We start from the raw sequence: 22,423 nt of genomic DNA on the forward strand, positions 1-22,423 counted from the left end.
ATCTTATGTTGGAATGTGGAAATTGTTATAAAGAAAAAGGGAAAGTATCTGTAGTAATCTTCTTGGCTTATACATACAAATATAAACTAATATTCTGAGAAAGTGACAAAACTAATTTATCAGGTGAAAACTAGGAAAAGCTAAATTATTTTTTTGGTGAAACAACACACTGTCAGCACATTGTGTAGTGCTTGACTAAGAACCTATAGAAAAATTTTCTATTTTTGCATTGTTTAGTTCCTTGTTCTGGACATTCTTCACACTAAGCTGATCAGCTGAAGTGATTTGATCTCCTAAACCAGCCCAAAAATAATCCAAAAGAAAAGTGAGGAGAAATATAGTTTTTTTACAAGTTAGTGAGATGAATATGTTTATTGTGCAATTGGATGAGGATCAGCAGAGAAGGGGCAGGACTTCTTTGGGCAGTAGGATTTGTCACATCACTCAGACTGAACATGCAATTTTACCTAAAGTGTAGTTTTATTTATAGTTAGTTTAGTGTGGTTTGCACTGTATTGTTTCTGGGTATCTGGTGGAACTTGGTAGTCCATCCATTCATTTAGATTGATGCTAAAAATAATCTTTTGAAAACCCTGATTGACCACTTCTGTACGGATTTGAGAGACCAAGTGTTTCTCCTCCAAGTTGCATGGATCAGTTCAGAACTGACAACACAGATCTGTGAGGTAGAGGGGGCTTGGGATCACCACTACTAGGAATAAAAGCTCTTTGCCATGTAGCAAGAGAAAAATGAGCTTTCTTCACCCCTCGGTGTCCAAAAGGGCCTGTGACATTAGGAGTTTTTTGCAATGCTGACAGATCAGTAAAGCTTTAGGTGAGGAGGGAGAGAAAGAAAGGAGTATGATATGGTCATGAAACTCAGCTGTCTGCAGCATATGGCTGGTTTTGCTTTGTACTATTACACAGGTATGATAGGCAGAAATAGGAATAACCTGTTTTTCCCCACTTAATAAAGTTGTAATTCTTCCAGTCTCAATTGTTGTGTCTTACGCAGTAGCGTATGTGGAGCTAAAAGTTTTGTTCTTCCCCGTGTTTGCAGAGAGGCAGATGAGACTGATGAAATATTTGACCTTTCTTGGAATCTTTAATAGAGGAAAGAATGCAGAAAAGCTTGTAATATTTAATGAAGAAACTTTGCTAAATCTGTATGCTAAGGAATGGCATGGGGATCATTTCCGAGTGATGGAAAAGTTTTTGTTTAAAGGAGTGTAAGGAGTAGCACACAAAAATTCAAAGTGGTTTCCTAAAATTGTAAATCATACTTCAGTGATTACATCCTGCTATCTCTAAGTGCTGACAGAAGAGACAAACTGGTACAGAGGATGTCATTATCTCAGTCTAAACCAAGGCCCTTGGTTTCCTTGAACTAATTTCAGCTCTAAACAGCTTCTCAAAAGTTAAAAGACCATAGGAAGGGATGCACCAATTCTGATTCAAGGTCTAGCTCATCTAGCATAGATTGCTGTCTTCAACAGCATCCATAAGCAGATGCCTAGGAAGAGAAGGAACAGGGCAAGCATCCTCACCTTCCCTTCCCTCCCACCCCTGCAAAAAAAATACCTGTTTTCAACTATTTTCTGCTCACATGTTGTTCTGAATGTGGTGTAATGTAATTTAATAAGCCCTGTTGGCTCTCTCTTCCAAGGACCTATGCAGTCTCTTGAGGCCCTGTAAACTTTGTGCATCTGTAACAACTTTCAGCAAGGAGTTTCATAAAGCTGCTATTCATGTAGCAAGAACTACCTTCTTTTGTTTGTTTTGAACCTCGATACAAATTGTGTTGTCACGCTATGGTTGGCTGGACTACTATGTCTAATAAATTCTGACGTAAAGCTTTTGCAAAGTATTATCTGTGCATAACTGTGCAGCCAGTCTTGGTTTAAAACCATCATTTGTTTCTGGAAAAGACCTTTTTTTTTTCCCCCCTCCCTTGCAGGCACTAGGTGTTACAGTTTAAAGTATTGTTGATGGCCGCTTTAACAAAGTTCAAACATCCTTTGTTTAGAACTAATTCAAATCACTGTTCTAAAAATTCTGTATTTCTGTTTACAGTGTCTGAGCAACACACCTCCTCTTACAGAATACTTCCTCAATGATAAATACCAAGAAGAGCTGAATTTTGACAATCCTTTAGGAATGCGAGGTGAAATAGCAAAATCTTATGCAGAGCTTATCAAGCAAATGTGGTCAGGAAAATACAGCTATGTTACCCCAAGAGCATTTAAGGTCAGTAGGGAATTTAACCTGAATGTACATTGTCAGGTTTGGTTTTGTAGTTCAAATATGCAAAACTTAAGGAAATATGCAAGAATAAGAATTTGAAGTAACATTCATCGGTATGCAGTCCATTCATTTAACTGTTAAAATACTTGGATGTATATTTAAGTAAGTGCTCACTGTTCTTGTGCTTTGGTCTTTGAGAATTAGTTTTGGCTTCCTGTGTCCTTTGAAAAGCTTATCTTTTATAACTTTGTAAGTTTTACCTTTTCAACTTTCTGCTGTAGCATCTCAGAAGTATCTATTCTTTATAACAAGTAAGGTACCAGAAGTATTTGTATTTCTTTTTTTCAGACACAAGTGGGACGATTTGCACCACAGTTTTCTGGTTATCAGCAGCAAGATTGTCAAGAGCTACTGGCTTTTCTCTTGGATGGGTTACATGAGGATTTGAATCGAATTAGGAAAAAGCCTTACATTCAGTTAAAGGATGCAGATGGGAGACCAGACAAGGTAGTGTTTTTGGTGTTGATCTTCTTCATTTTAGTCAAGGCTATATGTTGCAAGATACTTCTACATGATTGTTCACTGAAAGGTTGGGACACTGATCACGTGTTGCCTTTTCTGGAAGAGATTTCAGAAAATAAGCCAAGATCTTAAAATGGAGATCTTGTTCAAGTACCTGTGTAAATTGCTCCTTTATTTGGAACATAACTGGGGGGGTGGGACAGCGTAAAGGCTTTGTTAAGACCTTTTGTTCAATTCAATGCTGAGTTCAGTTGGAAAAACAATTTTATTCTTCTATCTACAGTATGCAGCATTCTGTCTTTCTCCAGTACTCTTATTTTAGGGAAACTCTTCTAGCATTGAGCTGCAAGCATATAGATAATTTCTTTTGTTACAAGTATGAGTTACTTCAGATAGAATTTTTAGTTTTATTTGCTTTTGTCTTGCCCCAAGCCACTTGAAGTCTCTCTCAGACTATGTAATACCACTGACAGAATCTCTGTCCTAGGAAAAGCATACATCTTTTAACATGTGATCCTGATAGCAGTAACATATCTTACAGCGTCCTTTGGAGTGAGATTTCTATGTTTAGGTGGTAACTGAGAATGTTCTATCAAGTATTCTTACTAATAATTCTCATTTCCTACTACTTTGTCATAACTCAGGTCATGCTTTAATTACAGGTGGTTGCTGAAGAAGCCTGGGAAAACCATTTAAAAAGAAATGATTCCATCATTGTAGATATATTTCATGGCCTTTTTAAATCCACCCTAGTTTGTCCTGAATGTGCTAAGATATCTGTAACCTTTGATCCCTTTTGTTACTTGACACTTCCATTACCTATGAAAAAAGAACGCACTTTGGAAGTTTATTTAGTTAGAATGGATCCACTTGCAAAGCCTATGCAGGTAAGCCTCCTAGTTTATGTACAAAACTCCTGATTCATGTGGCGTTAACAATGAACCTGAGTTCCTTTACGTTTTTTAAATTTACATGTACAATAAGCAAATCCAACAAGCTTTAGTTTTCGCGTATCTGTTCTGAAGTCCCATTTAGAAAGCCTGAGGAAGGCTATATGTACCTTCTTTACATTTCTATCAGTTTCAAGGAAGATATTAGTAATTTCTTTGTGGTTGTGTTAATAAGGCTTCTTAATCTTTAAAATGTATGCTGTCCTCATTTTTTATTTTAGTTTTGCTATAATGAATTTGTATGATTATAAAAAAATATTTATACACTTAATCCAGACTTAATTCCTCATTTTCTTAGCCTCAAAAGGCAAATACTGGTAACAAGTGGTGCAAAAACCCCCATGACTAAATATATTAGGTAAATATATTAGTCCTGAATTCTTCTATGCTATCACTTAATAGTCAAAAGAAAAAATTTCAGATGAGATTTCTTTGTAAAGAGTATGTCTTTTGCCTCGTTTAGGAAGGGTGGTATTATACACCTTAGAATGGCATAAAACAATGTACATAGGTTATGGTAACAAAATCATGATTAAATGGTTCTAGCTGTACCTTACGGGGTAAGCAAGGATAGGTGAAATAGCACTGGCAGTTAGGCAGACTTGCAAAAAGGCTTTAACACCTGAAATCGGAGTACTATAGGATGAAAGTGGGGGAAAAAGGAGTGTTCTCAAAGGCAATATGAGTTAGGGAAATCACAGATAAAGGGGCATGTATTAACTAGTGGGAGATGAGCCTGCTAGAAATTTAATTATTTGTGGGAACAGGTTTGCACAAGGGACACACAGTAGCTGAAGATGACCCTGTATGACGTGTGAGATGGTTATGCAGGAATGAATAGAGTTTGGGAAGAGTATGAGTTCAGTAGAGCTTTTGTGAGTCTAAATAACTATAAGACTTAGAGATACCAAACACGTGCTGTACTTGGCAATTAATTACCAAGTTATAATACCTTATTTCTAATTAATCCTGTCTTTATTTATTATGCAAATAACAGGTAAGAGTCCTGTGTGGAGTTTCATTACAAAATGCAGGTGTACTGCACTAAGGGAAGCCACAGAGAGGTTTTCTTTGACTGTTAATCATCAGGTTCTCTCTCTGCATGTGCAATCAGAATTCAGTCTTTATCCATTGCCTGCCATTGCTTTTTTCCCAGTAATACTTTATAAACAACTTGTGTTGTATTCCAAATTTAAGAATCTAGTCCATAGCATGCATACTATTTAAAAGATTAAATAAGTAGGTGCTGTTGAAATACAAATCTAAGTAATTGGTGCTGTTAGTCTTCTTATGGAGAAAGTAAAATAACATTAAAAAAGGCATTGTATAAACTAATACATGTAGTATTCAAAGGGTGCGTGTTTGTATAAGTAAAGCTGTGAAGGTAACCACTACATTTTCAGCAGTTTTCAGAATTTGTGTTAGTTGATTTACATAATTTACACCTTAAGTTCAAGAATCTGAAAGAAGTATGTGAAGTATGCTGAACATGTGATAACTTGTTTGGTTTTCTTCTCATGCATATTTGCTCTCTTAAGAAATGAAAGTGACATTTTATTTTTTTTTAGTACAAAGTAGTTGTTCCCAAAATTGGAAATATATTGGATCTTTGCACAGCATTGTCGTCTATGTCTGGTGTTGCTGCAGATAAGGTAAGAGTGATTTCTTATATGAAGCACAACAATAAACGTTTTAATACATATTAACCTGATTTAATGACATATACTCCATTTTCTTTTTAGATGATTGTTACTGATATATACAATCACAGGTTCCACAGGATATTTGGCATGGATGAAAATCTAAGTAGTATTATGGAACGTGATGACATTTACGTGTAAGTACAGATAGTATGCTTCATGTCTCTTTGCAGTTTGTTTAGCTATTTGCAAAAGATTAAAACCTAGACATAAGATAAAGACAGATCGTGGGGGTTTTATTATTTTTCTATTTTTCCCCTTTGTAGCCTTTTAAATGACAGTTGTCCTTTGTATTTCTGATTGTTTTTCTTTTAGATTTGAAATTGCTATCAATAGAACAGAAGATACAGAACAAGTTATAATTCCTGTTTGTTTAAGGGAAAAGTGCAGGCACACTAGCTACAGCCATAGTGGTTCTTCACTGTTTGGTCAACCGTTTCTCATAGCAGTGCCTAGAAACAATACTGAAGATAAGCTGTATAACCTGCTGCTGCTAAGAATGTGGTAAGGTTATTGTTTAAAGAAAAACGCATTTGTTATGAATAATGCTAATAGTTGGAATCAGTAGGTACTTATTTTTACGTGCGTTGCTAACAAACTGATTAAATTTGAGTACTTACTTTTTTATTTACTATCTGTTAAATATATTAAATCTAAAATTTTAGCTTTTAGATGAGAACTAGTGTGGATTTTAATTTGATTTTTTGTTAGCATGACCTCATCCAAAAATTATTTGAGAAGACAGTAGAGAGTCAATCTGTATTGTCAGTTTAGAGGAATTAATTCTGCTGTATACATAGCTGTTTGTTAGGGCTTGGTAAAATGGAAATGTTTTGCCAATTATTCTGCTATGGTTATACCTCCTGTATCTACTATACAAGTTTATATACTAATTTATGTTGTAAAACTACAGTTCTGAAACTGGTCTGGAACAAGTGTCATTATGTGGAAGAAACTAGAATCATAAAAACCTCCAATTTAAATTTATGCTTCATTTTCTGTTGATGTAACTTTCTCTGTAAGTAAACCCATATATTTTTTGTGTAAAAAAAATACAGTTAATGAACAGTTAAAGCAGTGATTCCTGGACAAACAGAGACTAATACCAAGAATCAAGTTGTATAAAATCAAGTAACTGACAAAAACATAATATCATAGAGGAAGAGTATTTCAGATGTGCCTGTAACAGTAGACATGTTAGGCAATAAAACTATTAATTCTGAATAAACCAGAAAGGAGTGCAGGAATACAGTATGCTAGAAAGGATTTGCTGTAACTGTTTAATTATCTGGCTTGAACAATGTAAATATTTAAAAATCTGTTGATTTAACTGTTGCTTTAATTTGTTACATTTAGCCGATATGTAAAAACATGTACTGAAAGTGAAGACACTGAAGGATCCCTACATTGCTGTAAGGACCATGGTATCAATGGTAATGGCCCAAATGGAATACATGAAGAAGGATCTCCAAGTAAGACTGGAATATCTAAACTTGTTTAGTATTTTGTGTTCAATTTGAAACGGAAGTTAATTCTGTATTGTCTTTCAATTATTGTCATTCTATCTCATTTCTTCCTCCTTATTCTTCCGATTTGTTTCAGGTGAAATGGAAACAGATGAACAAGATGATGAATCCAGCCAGGATCAGGAACTTCCTTCAGAGAATGAAAACAGCCAGTCAGAAGACTCAGTTGGAGGTGACAATGACTCTGAAAATGGATTATGTACTGAGGATACTTGCAAAGGTCAACCACTCATGGGACACAAAAAGCGATTGTTTACATTCCAGTTCAATAATTTAGGCAATACTGACATAAACTACATCAAAGATGATACCAGGCATATTAGATTTGATGATAGGCAACCTAGGCTTGATGGTAAGTCGTGGGGAACAAGTTGGGCAACGTTTGATTCTGGTACTTTTTTCTGACTCTGCTTCCATAGAATAGTATTTCATTCTCTCTGTGTGCCATTTGATATATCTTTTTTTCCAATAGTAAATTCTGTATCGATAATTAATTTGTTATTCTAATTAACTCTTAGAAATGCAGACATTGTGTGTGCTTCAATTTTTCATCTTAAATTCATACTAGCATTATTTAATTCATTTTGAAGAGTGTTTGCCCAAAGTTAATACAATTTCATGTAAAGCAAGAAATAATATTAAGAGAAAACATGTTTTTAATCTTAGAAAGATCTTTCCTTGCTTTGGATTGGGATCCTGAATTGAAGAAGAGATATTTTGATGATAGTGCAGCAGAGGTAAGCTGTTTATGTTGCTCCTCTTTCCAGCACTAATAAAACTTAAATGTGAAAAATACAACTTAATATGACATAAGAGATTGTAAGTCTTCAAAAGAAGCAGCTAGTATATCTTTTTTCACATTATTCATAGTAAATATGTTGTCATAAATAAACTTCATTTACACATCTAAGTAATTAGCAAATCTGAGGCTTCCTAATTTGGAAGTAAATCTGAAGCTGTGAAAACTTTTTGCTTGAATGGTTTCTGATCAGTTTTTCCATATATAGGAGCTTTGTAGTTACTGTTTGTAGTAAGACGACATCACTAAAATGAGTTTTGTTTCATTTGTTCTCTTAACTCAAGAAATACTTCTCTTTAGGATTTTGAAAAACATGAAAGTGTGGAATATAAGCCTCCCAAAAAGCCTTTTGTGAAATTAAAAGATTGCATTGAGCTGTTCACAACAAAGGAAAAACTAGGTGCTGAAGACCCATGGTAAGGACAAAAAATTAAAATCGTTATGTTCTATGGTGTATTTCTTAAAATGTAATCAAAAACACACTTGAACATTAACAGAGATACCTAATTGATTTCTTAATGGTATTTTGAATCTTGTCATTTCAAGCATAGCTGAAAATTCTCAAAATGTTTTCTATTTTGAGCCATTGCTTAACTAAAATTGTTACCATATACAGAAGGTTATGTTTGTATGGGAGGCAATTCATGCATTCAGAATTAGGAGGAAAGGTAGATCCATAAGATATTCTAGTCTGTGAACTAGATCCACAGTGAATTAATAATATTGTGCCAAATCCAACACAGTGGTTTAAAGAAATACGCCTTTCTGAGATGAGAAAGGTTGACGCATACTGAAGTTTTTTTATGCAAATACATAACTTGCCTTGCATTGATATATGAAATAGGGATGTGCTTAAACAACAGGTTTGTGGGATGGGGGATGTCTGTAGTCAGTAGAACCTCTCAAAATCATGTTCCAACCATTAAGTTTTTGGTAGAGACTTTTATTCTGATTCGTGGTTCTTCCAAATTATGGTTTGGAATCACACCTAAATATTCATATTTATAGGTGTTCCTGTAAGATCCTTCTTTTCCAGGAATTATCTAGCAGATAAGAATCCTTCAGCAACACCTGAGGCTCAGAATTAAGTTTGAAAAGCAGGTCTGCCACTTTTTCTTTTGTGGATACTTAAGTGTTGGAGACTTCCAGACTTCGTCACCAGAGATCCTCCTTTATTTGGGCAGGGGAGGGGGCTGACTTACAAATTCTCCTTTTTTTCTGGGTTGGCTAGATTACACAGCACTGGATAGACTATTTGAGATACCGTATAACTCAAGTATGGTGAAGTGCTTCCATTTTTGCAGCACATTTTAAGCAGAGTATTTAAACTACAAAATACAACTACTGCTGAAGTCAAGCAGTTGCTACTAGATACATCTCACCAGAGGTCATGAATCACATTCATTCTTCATTGGTCAGGTCTAATCTATGAGAGTTCATCATCCCTAGTCCAGTGTTACTTGTGTTCCAGATATTCTAAGACAACTGGGAAAACAGTTCTTCAATTACAGCCTGCCCTTACAGTTCTCCTAATTTCTTGTCTTTATCTGATGTTTCTATGTAAAGACACTTGTGCAGTCTTTTTTAATTAGGGCTCATCTCTTTTTTTTTTTTTTTTTTCCCCCTAGATCTTTGCTTGTTAGATACCAAGATGTAGAATATGCATAGATCACTTCACCGAAGAGTTGCTTCCGTGCATTGTTCTTACTTACCTTCCTCTCTGAGCCTTAGTTCTTGAAAGATTCAAGTGTGCATTGCAGGGAACAGAAATTTATAAGGCACAGCCTGTTTAGTACTTGCCTACTAAGGAGGAAAGTTTTTTTCGTAAGGAGCTTTTTCAGGTTTCAGAAGTCACTGTTATCTGGTTTTAGTGGTAGGTGGGATGGGGTGGGAGATGGATGAATTTGGAAACTGAAATTTGGAAGAACCACAGTTGTCTGTTATTTATGGCTTTTCACATAGTCAGTTTTCCTGAAGTGTTTCCATAACCCTTCGTCTTTTTTTATAAAATGTGAGAAAGCTGTGTTTTAACTAAAGATACAGGGACTACTATAGGAGATGAGAATCCTGTATTGGGTGGTGCTACTTTTATGTTTAAAATGCTGTCGAGCTTCACTGTGAGCATGCTTGCACACTAGCACCTCACATTTTAAACTGGAAGGGATATCAGTGGCATTAGTAACAGAAGATGGAACGTGTGCGTGTTTCAGCTTTTGCTCATTCAGTTCCTCCCATGTTACTGACTTTCTCTATGGTAATGTATTTTAACATACATAGAGACTGCAATTATTTAAAATTGACTTTTTTTTTATTTTATTTTAGGTATTGTCCAAACTGTAAAGAACATCAGCAAGCTACCAAGAAGTTAGACTTGTGGTCACTGCCCCCTGTACTGGTAGTTCATCTAAAGCGCTTTTCCTACAGCAGATACATGAGGGACAAGTTGGATACATTGGTTGACTTTCCAGTAAAGTAAGAAACCTAAATATTTTGCTGCTAAAAGTGTAAAAGTTAGCATGACTAGGGCACATGTTTAATCCAGCAATTACATAAAATGGTTTTGTTCTCAGTTTCCATGCATGGATCCAGTTAACACTGATGACAAAAATGCTTCTAGGGAAAAGTATGAACTTGGAAAAATAATAATAGTAGATAAGTATGGAAGAACTCTATCAATAGTTTTGGCTAAGATTACTGGTTTGTGTTCCACTCCTCACAGAGTGAAAGAGATGCACTGTCAGTGTAGTCTGGTGTATGTGTTTTTTGTGGGCAATATAAAGTAAAGGGCTCAAAAACCACCAAAATGTGAAATGGTTAAAAATACTGTTAACATGACCTTCTTTTGGTTGTTTTTTTGTGTGTGTTTTTTAAACAGTGACTTGGACATGTCAGAGTTCCTTATTAATCCCAATGCAGGGCCTTGCCGCTATAACTTGATTGCTGTCTCCAACCACTATGGAGGAATGGGAGGAGGGCATTGTAAGTTGATTTCAGATATCATCATTCTACATGTCAGCTTTCTTTCCACGTTTATTTTGATTTATGTACTGATCACTTTGAATCAATGGCATTTTTTAATGGTTGAGGGACAATTTTTGTCATTATCTTGAAATGCTTTCACAAGTGTTCTAACACAAAAATCTATATGAAATGAGCTTTCAAGGATAACTGTAGGTTCTTTTGTACTTCTAGCTATGCATATTGTGAAAAGAGGAAACATAAGAGCTCCATAAGAGCTACTGTACTCTTACAACTGATTTTGTCTTACATGTCTGTATTTTTGTACGTTGTGCATCTCCTTGAAAGAAGAGAAAAAAAAGAAAAAGTGATTAAATGATTTTATTTTGACTGTCCTTTCTCACTATACATTCTCTTTAGAAGGGGAATGGTATTGGTTAAGCTTTCTTTGCTTAAAAAAAAGTGTGAAATATGAGTCTAATAGTGATAATAGGTGTTAGTTAATTAAATGTCAAGTGTTTGACAGTAACAGACTCTAGCAACTGATCATATTACATCTATGAAGCTACAAAGTCCTTAGATATTGTACTTTTTTGTCCTAGATACTGCTTTTGCAAAAAATAAGGATGATGGAAAATGGTACTACTTTGATGACAGTAGTGTGTCCGCTGCATGTGAGGACCAAATAGTGGCAAGTACCTTTTGTGTTTCTAAAATTGGGACTGTTGATATTTTCTTCTTGAGGGAAGAAAAATGAAGAGTAAATCGTGAACCCTGCAGTAAATTTGTAGGTAGTAGTTTGTGTTCTTTCAAAGGACAGTACAAAACAAAAATGGTTTGCTCCGACATGCAAAAATAACTTATGTGAAAGCTGTGGATTTCTTTGTAATTTTACCTTGTAGACTTGGAAGCAAAAAAAAAAAAAATGATAACTTGGATTGTAAATGTTTTGTGTGGAGCCTCATGAGCATATTACGCTTCTCTGTTTTACAGTCCAAAGCAGCATATGTGCTCTTCTACCAGAGACAGGACACAATCAGTGGAACTGGCTTTTTCCCTCTTGACCGGGAAACTAAACAAGGTGCTTCAGCTGCCACAGGCATCCCACTAGAAAGTGATGAAGACAGCAATGAAAATGATAATGATATAGAAAATGAAAATTGTATGCACACTAACTAATGGAAGAACTAGAAGCCATAAAAGAGACTTTCCTGCCGGGGATACCTATTGAAAGAGTGAAATTGCCCACCAAATTAAGAATAAAAATCTGAGATGGGGAATTTCAGATAACAGAATGTAAATCTTTATTACATTTTAACATGTGCAGTACTTGAAGTGAAACAATAAAAACTTAAACAGAAATTGTCTCTAATGCATTTACAGCCTTGTATTCACAAGCTATATATAGGAAATCACAAATAAACCCCTTTTAAGTTTTCTGCTGCTGTTCTGATGGATTATGTTTTCTTTTGTTTTGGACGTGAGTTAATAACTAAAATGTTTAATCTGTGGACTTCTGACATTTATTTTCTTAGTACTGCAAGAATACTACTGCCAAGTCTAGTTTCTGGATGAATATATACATGTTCCTTAGGCTGTCACACAGACTACAAGTAAAAATGTCATAAATATATAAGCAGTAGTTTTCTTGAAACAGCAAATTTTGTTTCTCCCTATTTTTTTTTTTTTTAAATTCGGTCACAATAGAAGAAATAGCTTGAAAAGGTGTTTTAACCTTTTGTGATATAGTTGAGCATCCAGAATATTATGTTCATCTTACTGCTGCTGTGGAACAGGTTCTGGATTTCATGCTGCATTAACAAAAAGTTTTTCGATTAAATGTAAGTATCCTTTGTTGCTTGTTGGAATCTACTCTGCAGACATAACTCCTGTTATCTTGCTTATAAGACATGCATAATTTTAATCTGGTGTCAGTCCAAAATTTAAAATTGTGCTATAAGTTCTCTCTCCCCAGTTTTTGTAGTTTGACAGCTTGCAAACTAGTCTGTAATAGGGTCAGAGTTAATAGTATTCTGTATCCATAGTAATGACTGTGTATCGGGCTTAGATGAGAATTTTTTCAATATAACCTGCCTTTAAATTGTTAATGAACAAAATGACTTTAAAGGTAGGCCTGTTAATTTTCTTTGTGTATTCCTGATGGAATTCACCATAGCCTTACAGCATATCTGAAAAGGTAACTCATTGTAAGAGAATTGGCATTTGCATGTTCAAGTCAGAACCTGTACAGTATATAAGGCATACAAACTTTGAATTGGATTTTAGTTAACTATGTTCAGGGGTCCAGGATGCCAAAATAAGTGTGACAGTTTGAAACATTTTTTAATTTGCTGCTTTCCCTTTGATCTAGTTGGAAGAATGTATTGTTGATTTGTATACAATACTGCCTTTGAGAGGGGCTCTTAAGTGCGGGGGCACACTTCACATATCTACTACCTGGAGAATTGCTTTGTGTCCCACTGTTTAAACAAATAATTTAAAAAAGGAAAAAGCAAAAAGTATGATGTTCTTCACTTGAACTAATCAAATACAATAGGTTATAAATTGTGTATTGTAAATAAAAGTTCACTCTGTGAGTGCACATTTTGGTAAATTATTTATTTATGTTAGCATTAAAAAGTTTAAAAAATTGCATTTGACCAGGATATAAATGAGGTATGTTGGACATGGCTTTGCTTTATACCTTGATATTAAAACTGGTGTTTCATCCTGGTATTTTAAAGCTGCTTTGAGGTTTTTTTTTTTTTAAATGTAAACTAACCTCCTGCATGACAGAGGTTAAAATTTTGTCTGCACTTGAGTTCACTTGGGTTTACATTTGAAATGCGCATGTTTATTTATACAGATTTCAATAAAGCTATTCAAGGCCTTATTTAGTCTTCCCTTTTCTTACAAGTTCTTTTCCCACAGTGTTTGCGTAATGCGTAGTCTTTGTCTAAGACTTATATTATCGGTTACAAAATGGCTATTTAATGACCAACATGGAATAAGATTAATAGTATTTCCAGAAGATAGTCTATATAAAAGGGATTCTCTCCTGTCATTGTCTGACTCTAAAAACATTTGTAAGGCTGCAAAAAAATTGTTTATTGTCATAAAAACCTATTATTTGTTCTTTAAAATGCTGTAACAATAATTAATCAAATGGAAAGATACTATGAGATGGTGAAATGAGGCAATATATTTAAGATACGGTGGGGGGAAAATGATACAAGCTTTTGGCTTAAAAGCTTGTATTTAGGTGTGGAATACAGTAACCCAATACAAAGCTATGTATTAAATAGCTTGTGAGTTTAACTTGCTTACTTTAATCAGGGCACTTGAGAGATGAGGTTTATCTGTGGAGTAGAGGAGGTAATCCCAGAGAAGCGATCCTCTCTGAATAACACACAAAGCGCCCCCGTACATTCATACTCCCATTGGTCTTCCCGTATCATGTTAGCCTAGAACATGCTTGGAAAAATCACAAAGGAGCAAAGGATCTTGTTTGACTTACCAAAGTCTCACTTTTGGAGTTTGTAGATCAGAGCTTTAATATCTGATAACTCAGTCTCCTAATGCGCTTCATTCTCCCTTTGAAAATGCAGATATGTATACATACATGGGATCTTATATTTGAAGGAATGTACTTACCCGCTAATGGTTGGATCATCCAGATAAAGTTTAAAGGGTATCAATCAAAGTAACATTTAGTTAGGAAAAAATTACATAGATAGTTCTAATTTTTTTTTAATTGTTAATTTGGCTTCCAAGATTACACACACTGAGTTTGTAAGCTTCCTAATCAGATATAAAAATCAGTAACATTTCTGTATGACTGTCTCAAAGGTTTCTGGGAATTCAGCCAAGTTGTGAGTTTTGTAAATCTATTATGTATTCACACGGAAGATATGATAATTCATCCAGTGTGGACATGCTTAAAATTAAAACTACAGAAAGCATATTATTCTTTTACTGTGTCTATCAAAAGTTATTGTCACTCAACTAGTCATTTATATAGAGAAGAAAGAGGGTCCTAACATCTTTTTATTAATCACGTCTGATAAAAATCTACAGTATGCTTTCTTTTTTCGGTTACATTGACAGCAAGCTTTTTGATGGCTATAGGTATCAGCATAAACCCCAAAATGCTAAGATACAGTTAACCTTGTTAGTGTGAGAGTCGCAGAAACAAAACAGGGGAGGAGGCAGAAGACAGCTTGCAGTTCCCAGTTACTCCATGGATTTTGTGACAGCAATACATCATTTAAAGCCTGGCTAGGAGGGGAGGAGAGGTGAAGAGAGAATGCCCAGGACCTCTTGTTTTAGTTGGCTTCAGGCAGCGTTCTGGATGCTTCGGTGCAGATCATTTCCCTGATCTTTTCTATCATCCACTTAAATTTAAGTCCTCCCTGCCTTCCTGGCACGCTGAAGTGAAGTTTGCAACGTACAGGTGAGATGACAGACGAGAAAAGCTGTCAGGTATTACCCTGCCAGATGATGCAGAAACATCTCCTGCATCTACAGCTAGTTGCTAATGGGAAGGCCACAACCCCTCCTAGCTTTCCCAGCAAGTTAGCGCTGCGTTATGGAGTGCAGTGTATTTTTTTAAGCTTTTTGAAATCTTTAGAGAGAAGTTAGTATGGCAGGCAAAGAAATTAATTGGCAAACCCATCAGTTTTCTTCAAAAATTATGCTGCCGCCTTTGATGTCAGACTGTAATTTCAGGGTATGGTTTCTCATTGTTTCTAAATACTAGTTACTTTGACAAAGAAAATCGCTATAAATGTAGTGAAACAATTAATAGGAAGGCTAGATTTGATAGAATAAGCAAATTCTTAGTCTGCAGGCAAATTCCTCTCTTCAGATTTTTTAGTTCTTCCTTGGGGGGCAAACGTATTGTGAAAACAGTTCTACTTTCTTAGTTCCAACATTGCATGCTTTACTGGCACAGTGTGCTCCTGAGGCAGGCAGAGACTTGTCTTACTGAAAAGAAATTAAATCTTGGAATAGCATGGAAACCCCAGAAGAGTCTAAATGTGACAAATTTATGACCAATTATCCCATTAACTAGGGAATGAACTGGGTTACTATATGCCAGGTAGCATTAACAGTCATCCTGGGCCAGATATGCAGTAGCTGATACAGGACTCAAAGAATTCACATCCGTCAGTATGATTTTATAAAAAGTAAGTTTCGTTATTTGAGGGGGGACAGTAATTGAAAAAGAGAGTTGATAAAGATTATAATACAGGTACACCTAGAATTATTTCAGTGTTTGGCACTTAATTATCACCTTAAGTATCACATTACTCTCATCAAAACATGAGTGTTATGCAGTATCACCCAATACAAAGTTTAGGAACCAACCAACAATCTCAAAATAGTTTCCATTAGGAAATCATTGTGGAATAGGGGTGTTATTGGAGAAATTAGTGGCACTTGCTCTTAAATTAGTGTTTTTATTCAGTGTGTAAAATATTCAGATCATAGCTCCAGAAAGTGGAAAGTAGTAAGTACCCCTAAATCCTGTGCAGCCCTGGTGCACAAGCAATTCAGCATGAGCTCCCAATGTGAAACAGCGGCAGAAGCACTTCTCCTTGGATACATACGCAGAAATAAGAAGTTGACTTAATCTTCCCAGGTCTGTGGTAAGGCTCCGGGGAAAATACACCATTGGAGTTACCACCTTTTAGTTAGAAGTTCAGACTGTAACCTGGGAGACATTATAGAAAAAAAGTTACAACCCCAGAGTAAATACATTTGCACTAACAGATGCAAAGCAGAATTGTTTTCTCAGAAAGGCCACTCAGAAGTGCCTCAATTTGTGTGCGACACCTTATGAGGGGAGAAATAACTGTATGCAGGGGGTATTGGAGCGGAGAGAAACATTCAAAGAACTAATGGTTCAAAACTGAAACCAGACAATCTGAAAACAGAGATAAGTGTGGGAGTTTTTTATACTTTTTAACAAGGAGAAGGAAGATACCAGCAGAACAACCAGCAGAGGCAAGTGGTGGGTGCTGTGTTAAGGCCGGGCTGGATGCCTTCCCCGGGGCTAGGGAGGGAGGCAGCCGAGAGGTGCCATGGCCCTTCCCCTGCCGGGATGGAGACTCAGTCTGAGCCATCTGCCTCGGCTTTGCGATCTATGAATCTGCAAATACCCTGTTCTTTTCAGAGGAATGTTCCTCCCTCTTCAGACCTAATGCCACCACTTTATTAGTTTTGAATGGAGGCCTGAATCTCTGGGTATTTGTTCTGAGCTCAGCACGGTTTGAGGGAAGGCCTTCACTCACTAATTTTGTAAGAATTCATTCATATGGGAATAAAACCTATGCTCTTATTTTAGGGTAGCAAACGGTATGATTTCTCTAACTTAAATCAAACTCATGAAGCTGCTCCAAATCCCATCTGAACGACCTCTTCGCTTTATTGTGGTTTCCTCAAAGTAACTCTTCATCACCAGTTACCATCTGAACTGAAACACACATCTCCCTTTTCCTTCTTTCTTTGGGATGCTGGAAGAGCATCCCTGCTTTTCCGTCACAGTTCCTGTTAAAGCACAATGACCGGTTCAGACACACCCCTGTTGAAAAATGCATGGTTCCTCAAAAATGAAAATGAAAACCTACACATCGTGCAATTGAAACGAGGTCTGCAGCCCGCTCCAGGGGCACAAAGGCATTTTCCAGAACACAGTGAAGGGTGTCTGGAAAGAATTCAGATGAGCTCTGCTTGTTTTCAGCATCTGTCAATGTTATAAAATACATACTGCGCTGTGAGTGTTGTGTAAATATGTGTCTCAGCTGAGGAAAAAGTCGGCAAACAGAAGGGAAGGTAATTACTAACGCTGCATCATCTATACCTATTAAAAGCAAATACAAAGAACATCCCTTCTGCCAACTCAGATGTATGTTTCTCAGTGATATGAAATATGCAGTTTAGGACTACTCATATAGGACTGGTTTCCTTGGGCAATTTGCTGAATAAAAGGAAAAGGTATTTGGATCCCATTTGAGTTCTGCTCCTCCCATTCCAATGGGGAAACAGCAGCTTCCATAAATCCTAATATAATTCAGTGGCAAGTGAACAGGTCAGTAAAAGTTACACAGCATTGCACCTCTATAGTTGCATCTGCTAAATCAAATATAAAACATATTAGTCATGTTGACTAATTTTGCATTACCTAATAGCTGCTCAATGAATTAAATGCAGTGTCTAAATAACCTATTTATTTGGTGAGACTGATGTCCTGAATAACTTTGCCATGTATGGCATGGATCCTAAATACAACTTGCAGAGCTGAGACCTAGATTCAGACACATTTTTCAAAAGTGTACTAGGACTGTTGATAACGGCAGTTTGATTTTCACATCTTTTACTTTAAAAAAATTCTCTGCCAGCAATGAGTTTCTGGCCTCTGACACTATGTGAATGGGTTTGGGTTTTACTGTAAAATAACATCATTTATATACTAAAATTTTTTTGTTTTCCAAATTCCCAATTAAAACAATTTTGTGAACATTTTAGATTAATGAACTACAGTTGGGCAATAATGTCAATGGGAAAGTTTTGACCAAGCATAACAAAAATATTCAGACTTCTGATGCCCATAATATACAATAATGACCATCAACTGATGGGATGGAGACAATAGAACTTTCTTCATAAAATATCCTGAATTGTTGAATTATTTTTACACAATTGGAGGAAATTAGACGTACATGTTGATTTTTGGTACAGGAAATAATGCCTTAGAAGTTGTCTTCAGGAAATGTAACCTTAGACATTTCTGTGACATTTTTCAGATAAGGTGGCAAAGATTAAGAGATAAATCAAGAAAGTTTGTAGAACTACTTACTATGGGAAGCATTTGGTTATCCTCTCTCTATAATCTTTGGATTTCTGTTTGGTTAGCATCATGATCAGTCTGAGATTGTAACTTAGAAAACTCATTTTTATGATGTAAATTGCTCCCTTAATATCAAGGGTGATGGATTATAATGTCCCCGTTTTCTCAGTAGCATTTGACAATATTATTAGAATTTGACAGACATGATATTCTTTCCTTGAAATAAAAAGCCCACACAGACATACCAACTTAATTTATTCAACTAATAAAAATCTTCCCCAAACTTCTGTGAAGAAATGTCCAGTTAAAAATAAAAGGAAACAAACCAGATTTAAGATTGCAATTTCTATACGCCATTCCAGAACAAATGTATCAAGTAATCCAATGTGACTGTACACCAGTAGGAGACAAAAGCAAAAGAACTCATGGCAAAGAGGAAGAAATTGTGCAGAACTGTGAATGTATGTCAAAAACGATGAATCACAGCTAAGACAAGGGCAGGAGTATGGAAAAGCCTATACTGCATGAATAGAAAAGATGAATGTAATGAGAAAGTAGCTGTAGGATCCTAATAAGGAGGTGGTAGAGGACTTCAAATACACTCTAAAAAAAGCAGAGTCCTATGATTAAAAAAAAAGCAAATACTGCAAAAGTCACTAACAGGTGACTGAGAAATCTTTGATAGATATGGGTTGCCTTATAGGGAAAGAAAACAAAAGTAATTTGGTTCCTAGCAATGGATTTAACTGCTCAGTGAAAGATACAGAAAAACACAAGACAAGAAACAATCTAGAGGTGATTCTAGCACATTATTAGGTCATTTTTAAGTAAGACAGTAATAGAAGAGCCATACTATTTTTTGACACGAGTCCTCACCTGGTCATTATCTAGAAAACTGCAGTTTATTAGTGCAAGTATTGGAAAATGTCTTGAGAGCAGTAGATGTGTTAATAAAGTTGAGGAACAGGTTTACAAAGGAAGGCTCCAAATGTCCTGAAGGGGAAAAAAAAAATGAAGCGTCAAGTTCTTTGAAACCCTACTGTAATTCTGTCGGTAAGGCTGCTCCTGGCTTTCTATGATCCTGCCTCCAACAAAATCAGACATTCAAGCCCACCAGACATTTGTATCCCCCATACCGAAGTGCAGCTGAGCTGGCCAGAAGCACAAACATTTGGTAAAGAATTTGTCAATACTTAGTACATGTTAACTGCTAATTTTATAATTAAATTGTTTATCAAATCTTCTTAGATTGTGGTGTGGTTTTGTTAGTTATGACAGGAGCAGGGAAGTAAGGCCCCTAGAAATAAACAGCCATAGGAATCTACTGATGATCATACTGCCAAAGGGAAATAAGGTCTCAGACTGGCTGAACAAGTTTCACACGAGCTTCTTACACATCCCACCTAATGATCAACTCAGTAGCTCCAGGGCTTGGCTCTCAGCTGGAAGAGCAAGTGTTTAGACCTGGAATTTCCTATGCTCCAGCCAGCGGTCAGCCAAGAGCACATCCACGCACCGGCGTGAGGAGGCGGACAAGCTCCTCCACCGTGTCCTGGGAGCAGGCTCCAGAAAGGGACTCCCATTTGTGAAATACTGAATACAACTTCTACGCTCCCAAAATGTCAGTAATAATTATGAAATTGCCACAGGTGTGCATCCTTGGATATGGATGTACTTGCTTGTACATGACCCAGAATATATATACATTCTGTGGTATGTATCTGCTTTATTGGGAATATGTATTCACATGTGGAGGTAAGCTATATAGTCGTTTTACTACGAAGGAAAGCATTTCGCTCTTTACGACTGGATTTCTTTGGATATCTTCCAAAGTCTGAGAACTATGTTCATTCTGTTTATCTGTTTTGACCCAACCTGAGTAACAAAATTTCTTTCAGACTACTGCTTATAAACACAGCCACACATGCAGCCATACAAATATTTATATCAAGGGCAAAGTCCTTTGAATGAAGTAAGAACAGGTCTATAATCTTCATAAAGCACCAAAGATGAGAGCAACTTATAAGGTAAATCAAGGTCTCTATACCAAAAAGAGTTCATCTTCTATAAGAAATCTCTAATCCTTATGGTTTATAGAAAGAACTGCCTGTAATATAACTAAGTGGTCACACTCCAGTTATCTTTGTGAACAGTTGTGCTAGAGGCTCTCAGAAGTACATAGCCATAGTGAGTCTTCTAGGCTGGTCTGAGTTAGCTACAAATTAGGTTGGTCATGCCAGCAGTGTAGCTGTGGCAGTGTGAGAAAAGAATATCTAACTCTTGTGCTGGCCTCCATGCTACTCATGTGACTATAGTAAGTTTATCTATTTTTATAGATATTTTCTATATTTTATAGATATTACTGCAATCCTGACTACGTAGACAGAGGCCACCCCTAATGCAAAGGACCTAACACGCGTTCAGTAGATTCAAGTATGCAAGTTGCAAGCAGAAACAGAAGGAAAACGTAGGCCCACTGTCAAACAGTAGAGGTGAATCAGTCACCAACAATGCTGAAAAGGCAGAGGTTCTCAACACCTTCTTCACCTCTGTCTTTACCAACACTGTTGGATCCCAGGCATTGGGAACAAAAATCCAGGAGGATCCAAACATAGACCCACCATCAGTGAAGAAGGAGTCAGTATGTGAATTATTACAGGAGCTTGACCCCTACAAATCGATGGGCCCTGACGCCATCCACCCAAGGGTGTTGAGAGAGCTGGCTGATGTCATTGCGGGGCCACTCCCTATAATCTTTGAGAAGTCGTGGAGATCGGGGAATGTCCCAGAGGACTGGAGGAAGGCAAATGTTACCCCTATCTACAAGAAGGGCTCAAGGGAGGATCTGGGTAATTACAGGCCCATCAGTCTTACTTCAATCCCCGGGAAAGTCATGGAACGGATCCTCCTGGGGGCCATCACGAGTCAAATGAAGCACGTGACTGGGAAAAGCCAACACAGCTTCACCAAGGGCAGATCGTGCCTGACAAATCCGGTGGCCTTCTATCATAAAGTGACCTGCTTGGTTGACATGGGGTGAGCGGTCAATGTTGTCTACCTGGACTTCTCCAAGGCCTTCGATACAGTTCCCCACAGCCTCCTCTTGGAGAAACTGATGTGTTATGGCCTGGACCAGTGGTCTGTGCAGTGGGTGAGGAATTGGCTGACAGACCGCACCCAAAGGGTGGTGGTAAATGGCTCTTTTTCAAACTGGCAACCCGTCACAAGTGGGGTCCCCCAGGGATCGATATTGGGCCCAACGCTATTCAGTATCTTCATAAGCGATCTGGATAACGGGATCAAGTGTAGCCTGATGGAGTTTGCAGATGACACCAAATTGAGTGGGGAAGTAGACACTCTGGAAGGGAGAGCCACCCTGCAGGAAGATCTGGATAGGCTGGAAGAGTGGGCTAACAAGAACCTTATGGAGTTTAACAAAGACAAGTGTAAGGTCTTGCACCTGGGAGAACATAATCCAGGAGTGCAGCTCAGACTGGGATCTACCTGGCTGGAGAGCAGCTCCATGGAAAGGGACCTGGGGGTCCTGGTGGACAGGAAGCTCACCATGAGTGAACAGTGTGCTGCTGCGGCCAAGAAGGCCAATAGGATGCTGGGTTGCATCAAAAAGGGCATCACCAGCAGAGATAAAGAAGTCATTATCCCACTCTACTCAGCACTTGGCAGGCCACACCTGGAATACTGTGTACAGTTCTGGTCCCCGTTATACAAAAAAGATGTGGATGGGCTGGAGGGGGTCCAGAGAAGGGCCACAGAGATGATCAGGGGTCTGGGAAGCCTGCCGTATGAGGGTAGGCTGAGAGAGCTGGGTTTGTTCAGCCTTGAGAAAAGGAGGCTAAGAGGTGATAAGGAGG

At 37.1% G+C, this 22,423-nt stretch overlaps 1 protein-coding gene across 5 annotated transcripts in view; it reads left to right on the forward strand.

Annotated features, from left to right (window-relative positions):
* Positions 1–13,592, forward strand: part of USP15 (ubiquitin specific peptidase 15) — a 69,807-nt gene extending 56,215 nt beyond the window's left edge. For all 5 annotated transcript variants that reach the window (XM_087764289.1, XM_087764291.1, XM_087764290.1 and 2 more), the window contains 14 exons: positions 2,074–2,247; positions 2,593–2,751; positions 3,429–3,653; positions 5,285–5,368; positions 5,459–5,553; positions 5,732–5,920; positions 6,773–6,888; positions 7,019–7,294; positions 7,609–7,679; positions 8,042–8,157; positions 10,064–10,213; positions 10,617–10,720; positions 11,302–11,390; positions 11,693–13,592. In XM_087764289.1, coding sequence (XP_087620415.1) covers positions 2,074–2,247; positions 2,593–2,751; positions 3,429–3,653; positions 5,285–5,368; positions 5,459–5,553; positions 5,732–5,920; positions 6,773–6,888; positions 7,019–7,294; positions 7,609–7,679; positions 8,042–8,157; positions 10,064–10,213; positions 10,617–10,720; positions 11,302–11,390; positions 11,693–11,878 — 2,034 coding nt within the window. In that variant the 3' untranslated portion in view covers positions 11,879–13,592. The remainder of the gene's footprint in view (positions 1–2,073; positions 2,248–2,592; positions 2,752–3,428; positions 3,654–5,284; positions 5,369–5,458; positions 5,554–5,731; positions 5,921–6,772; positions 6,889–7,018; positions 7,295–7,608; positions 7,680–8,041; positions 8,158–10,063; positions 10,214–10,616; positions 10,721–11,301; positions 11,391–11,692) is intronic.
* The last annotated feature ends 8,831 nt before the right edge of the window (positions 13,593–22,423 follow it).

This window comes from Nipponia nippon, unplaced genomic scaffold, assembly GCF_047370975.1.
Source record: "Nipponia nippon isolate SJK-2023a ecotype South Korea unplaced genomic scaffold, ASM4737097v1 scaffold_3, whole genome shotgun sequence".
NCBI classification, from domain to species: domain Eukaryota; kingdom Metazoa; phylum Chordata; class Aves; order Pelecaniformes; family Threskiornithidae; genus Nipponia; species Nipponia nippon.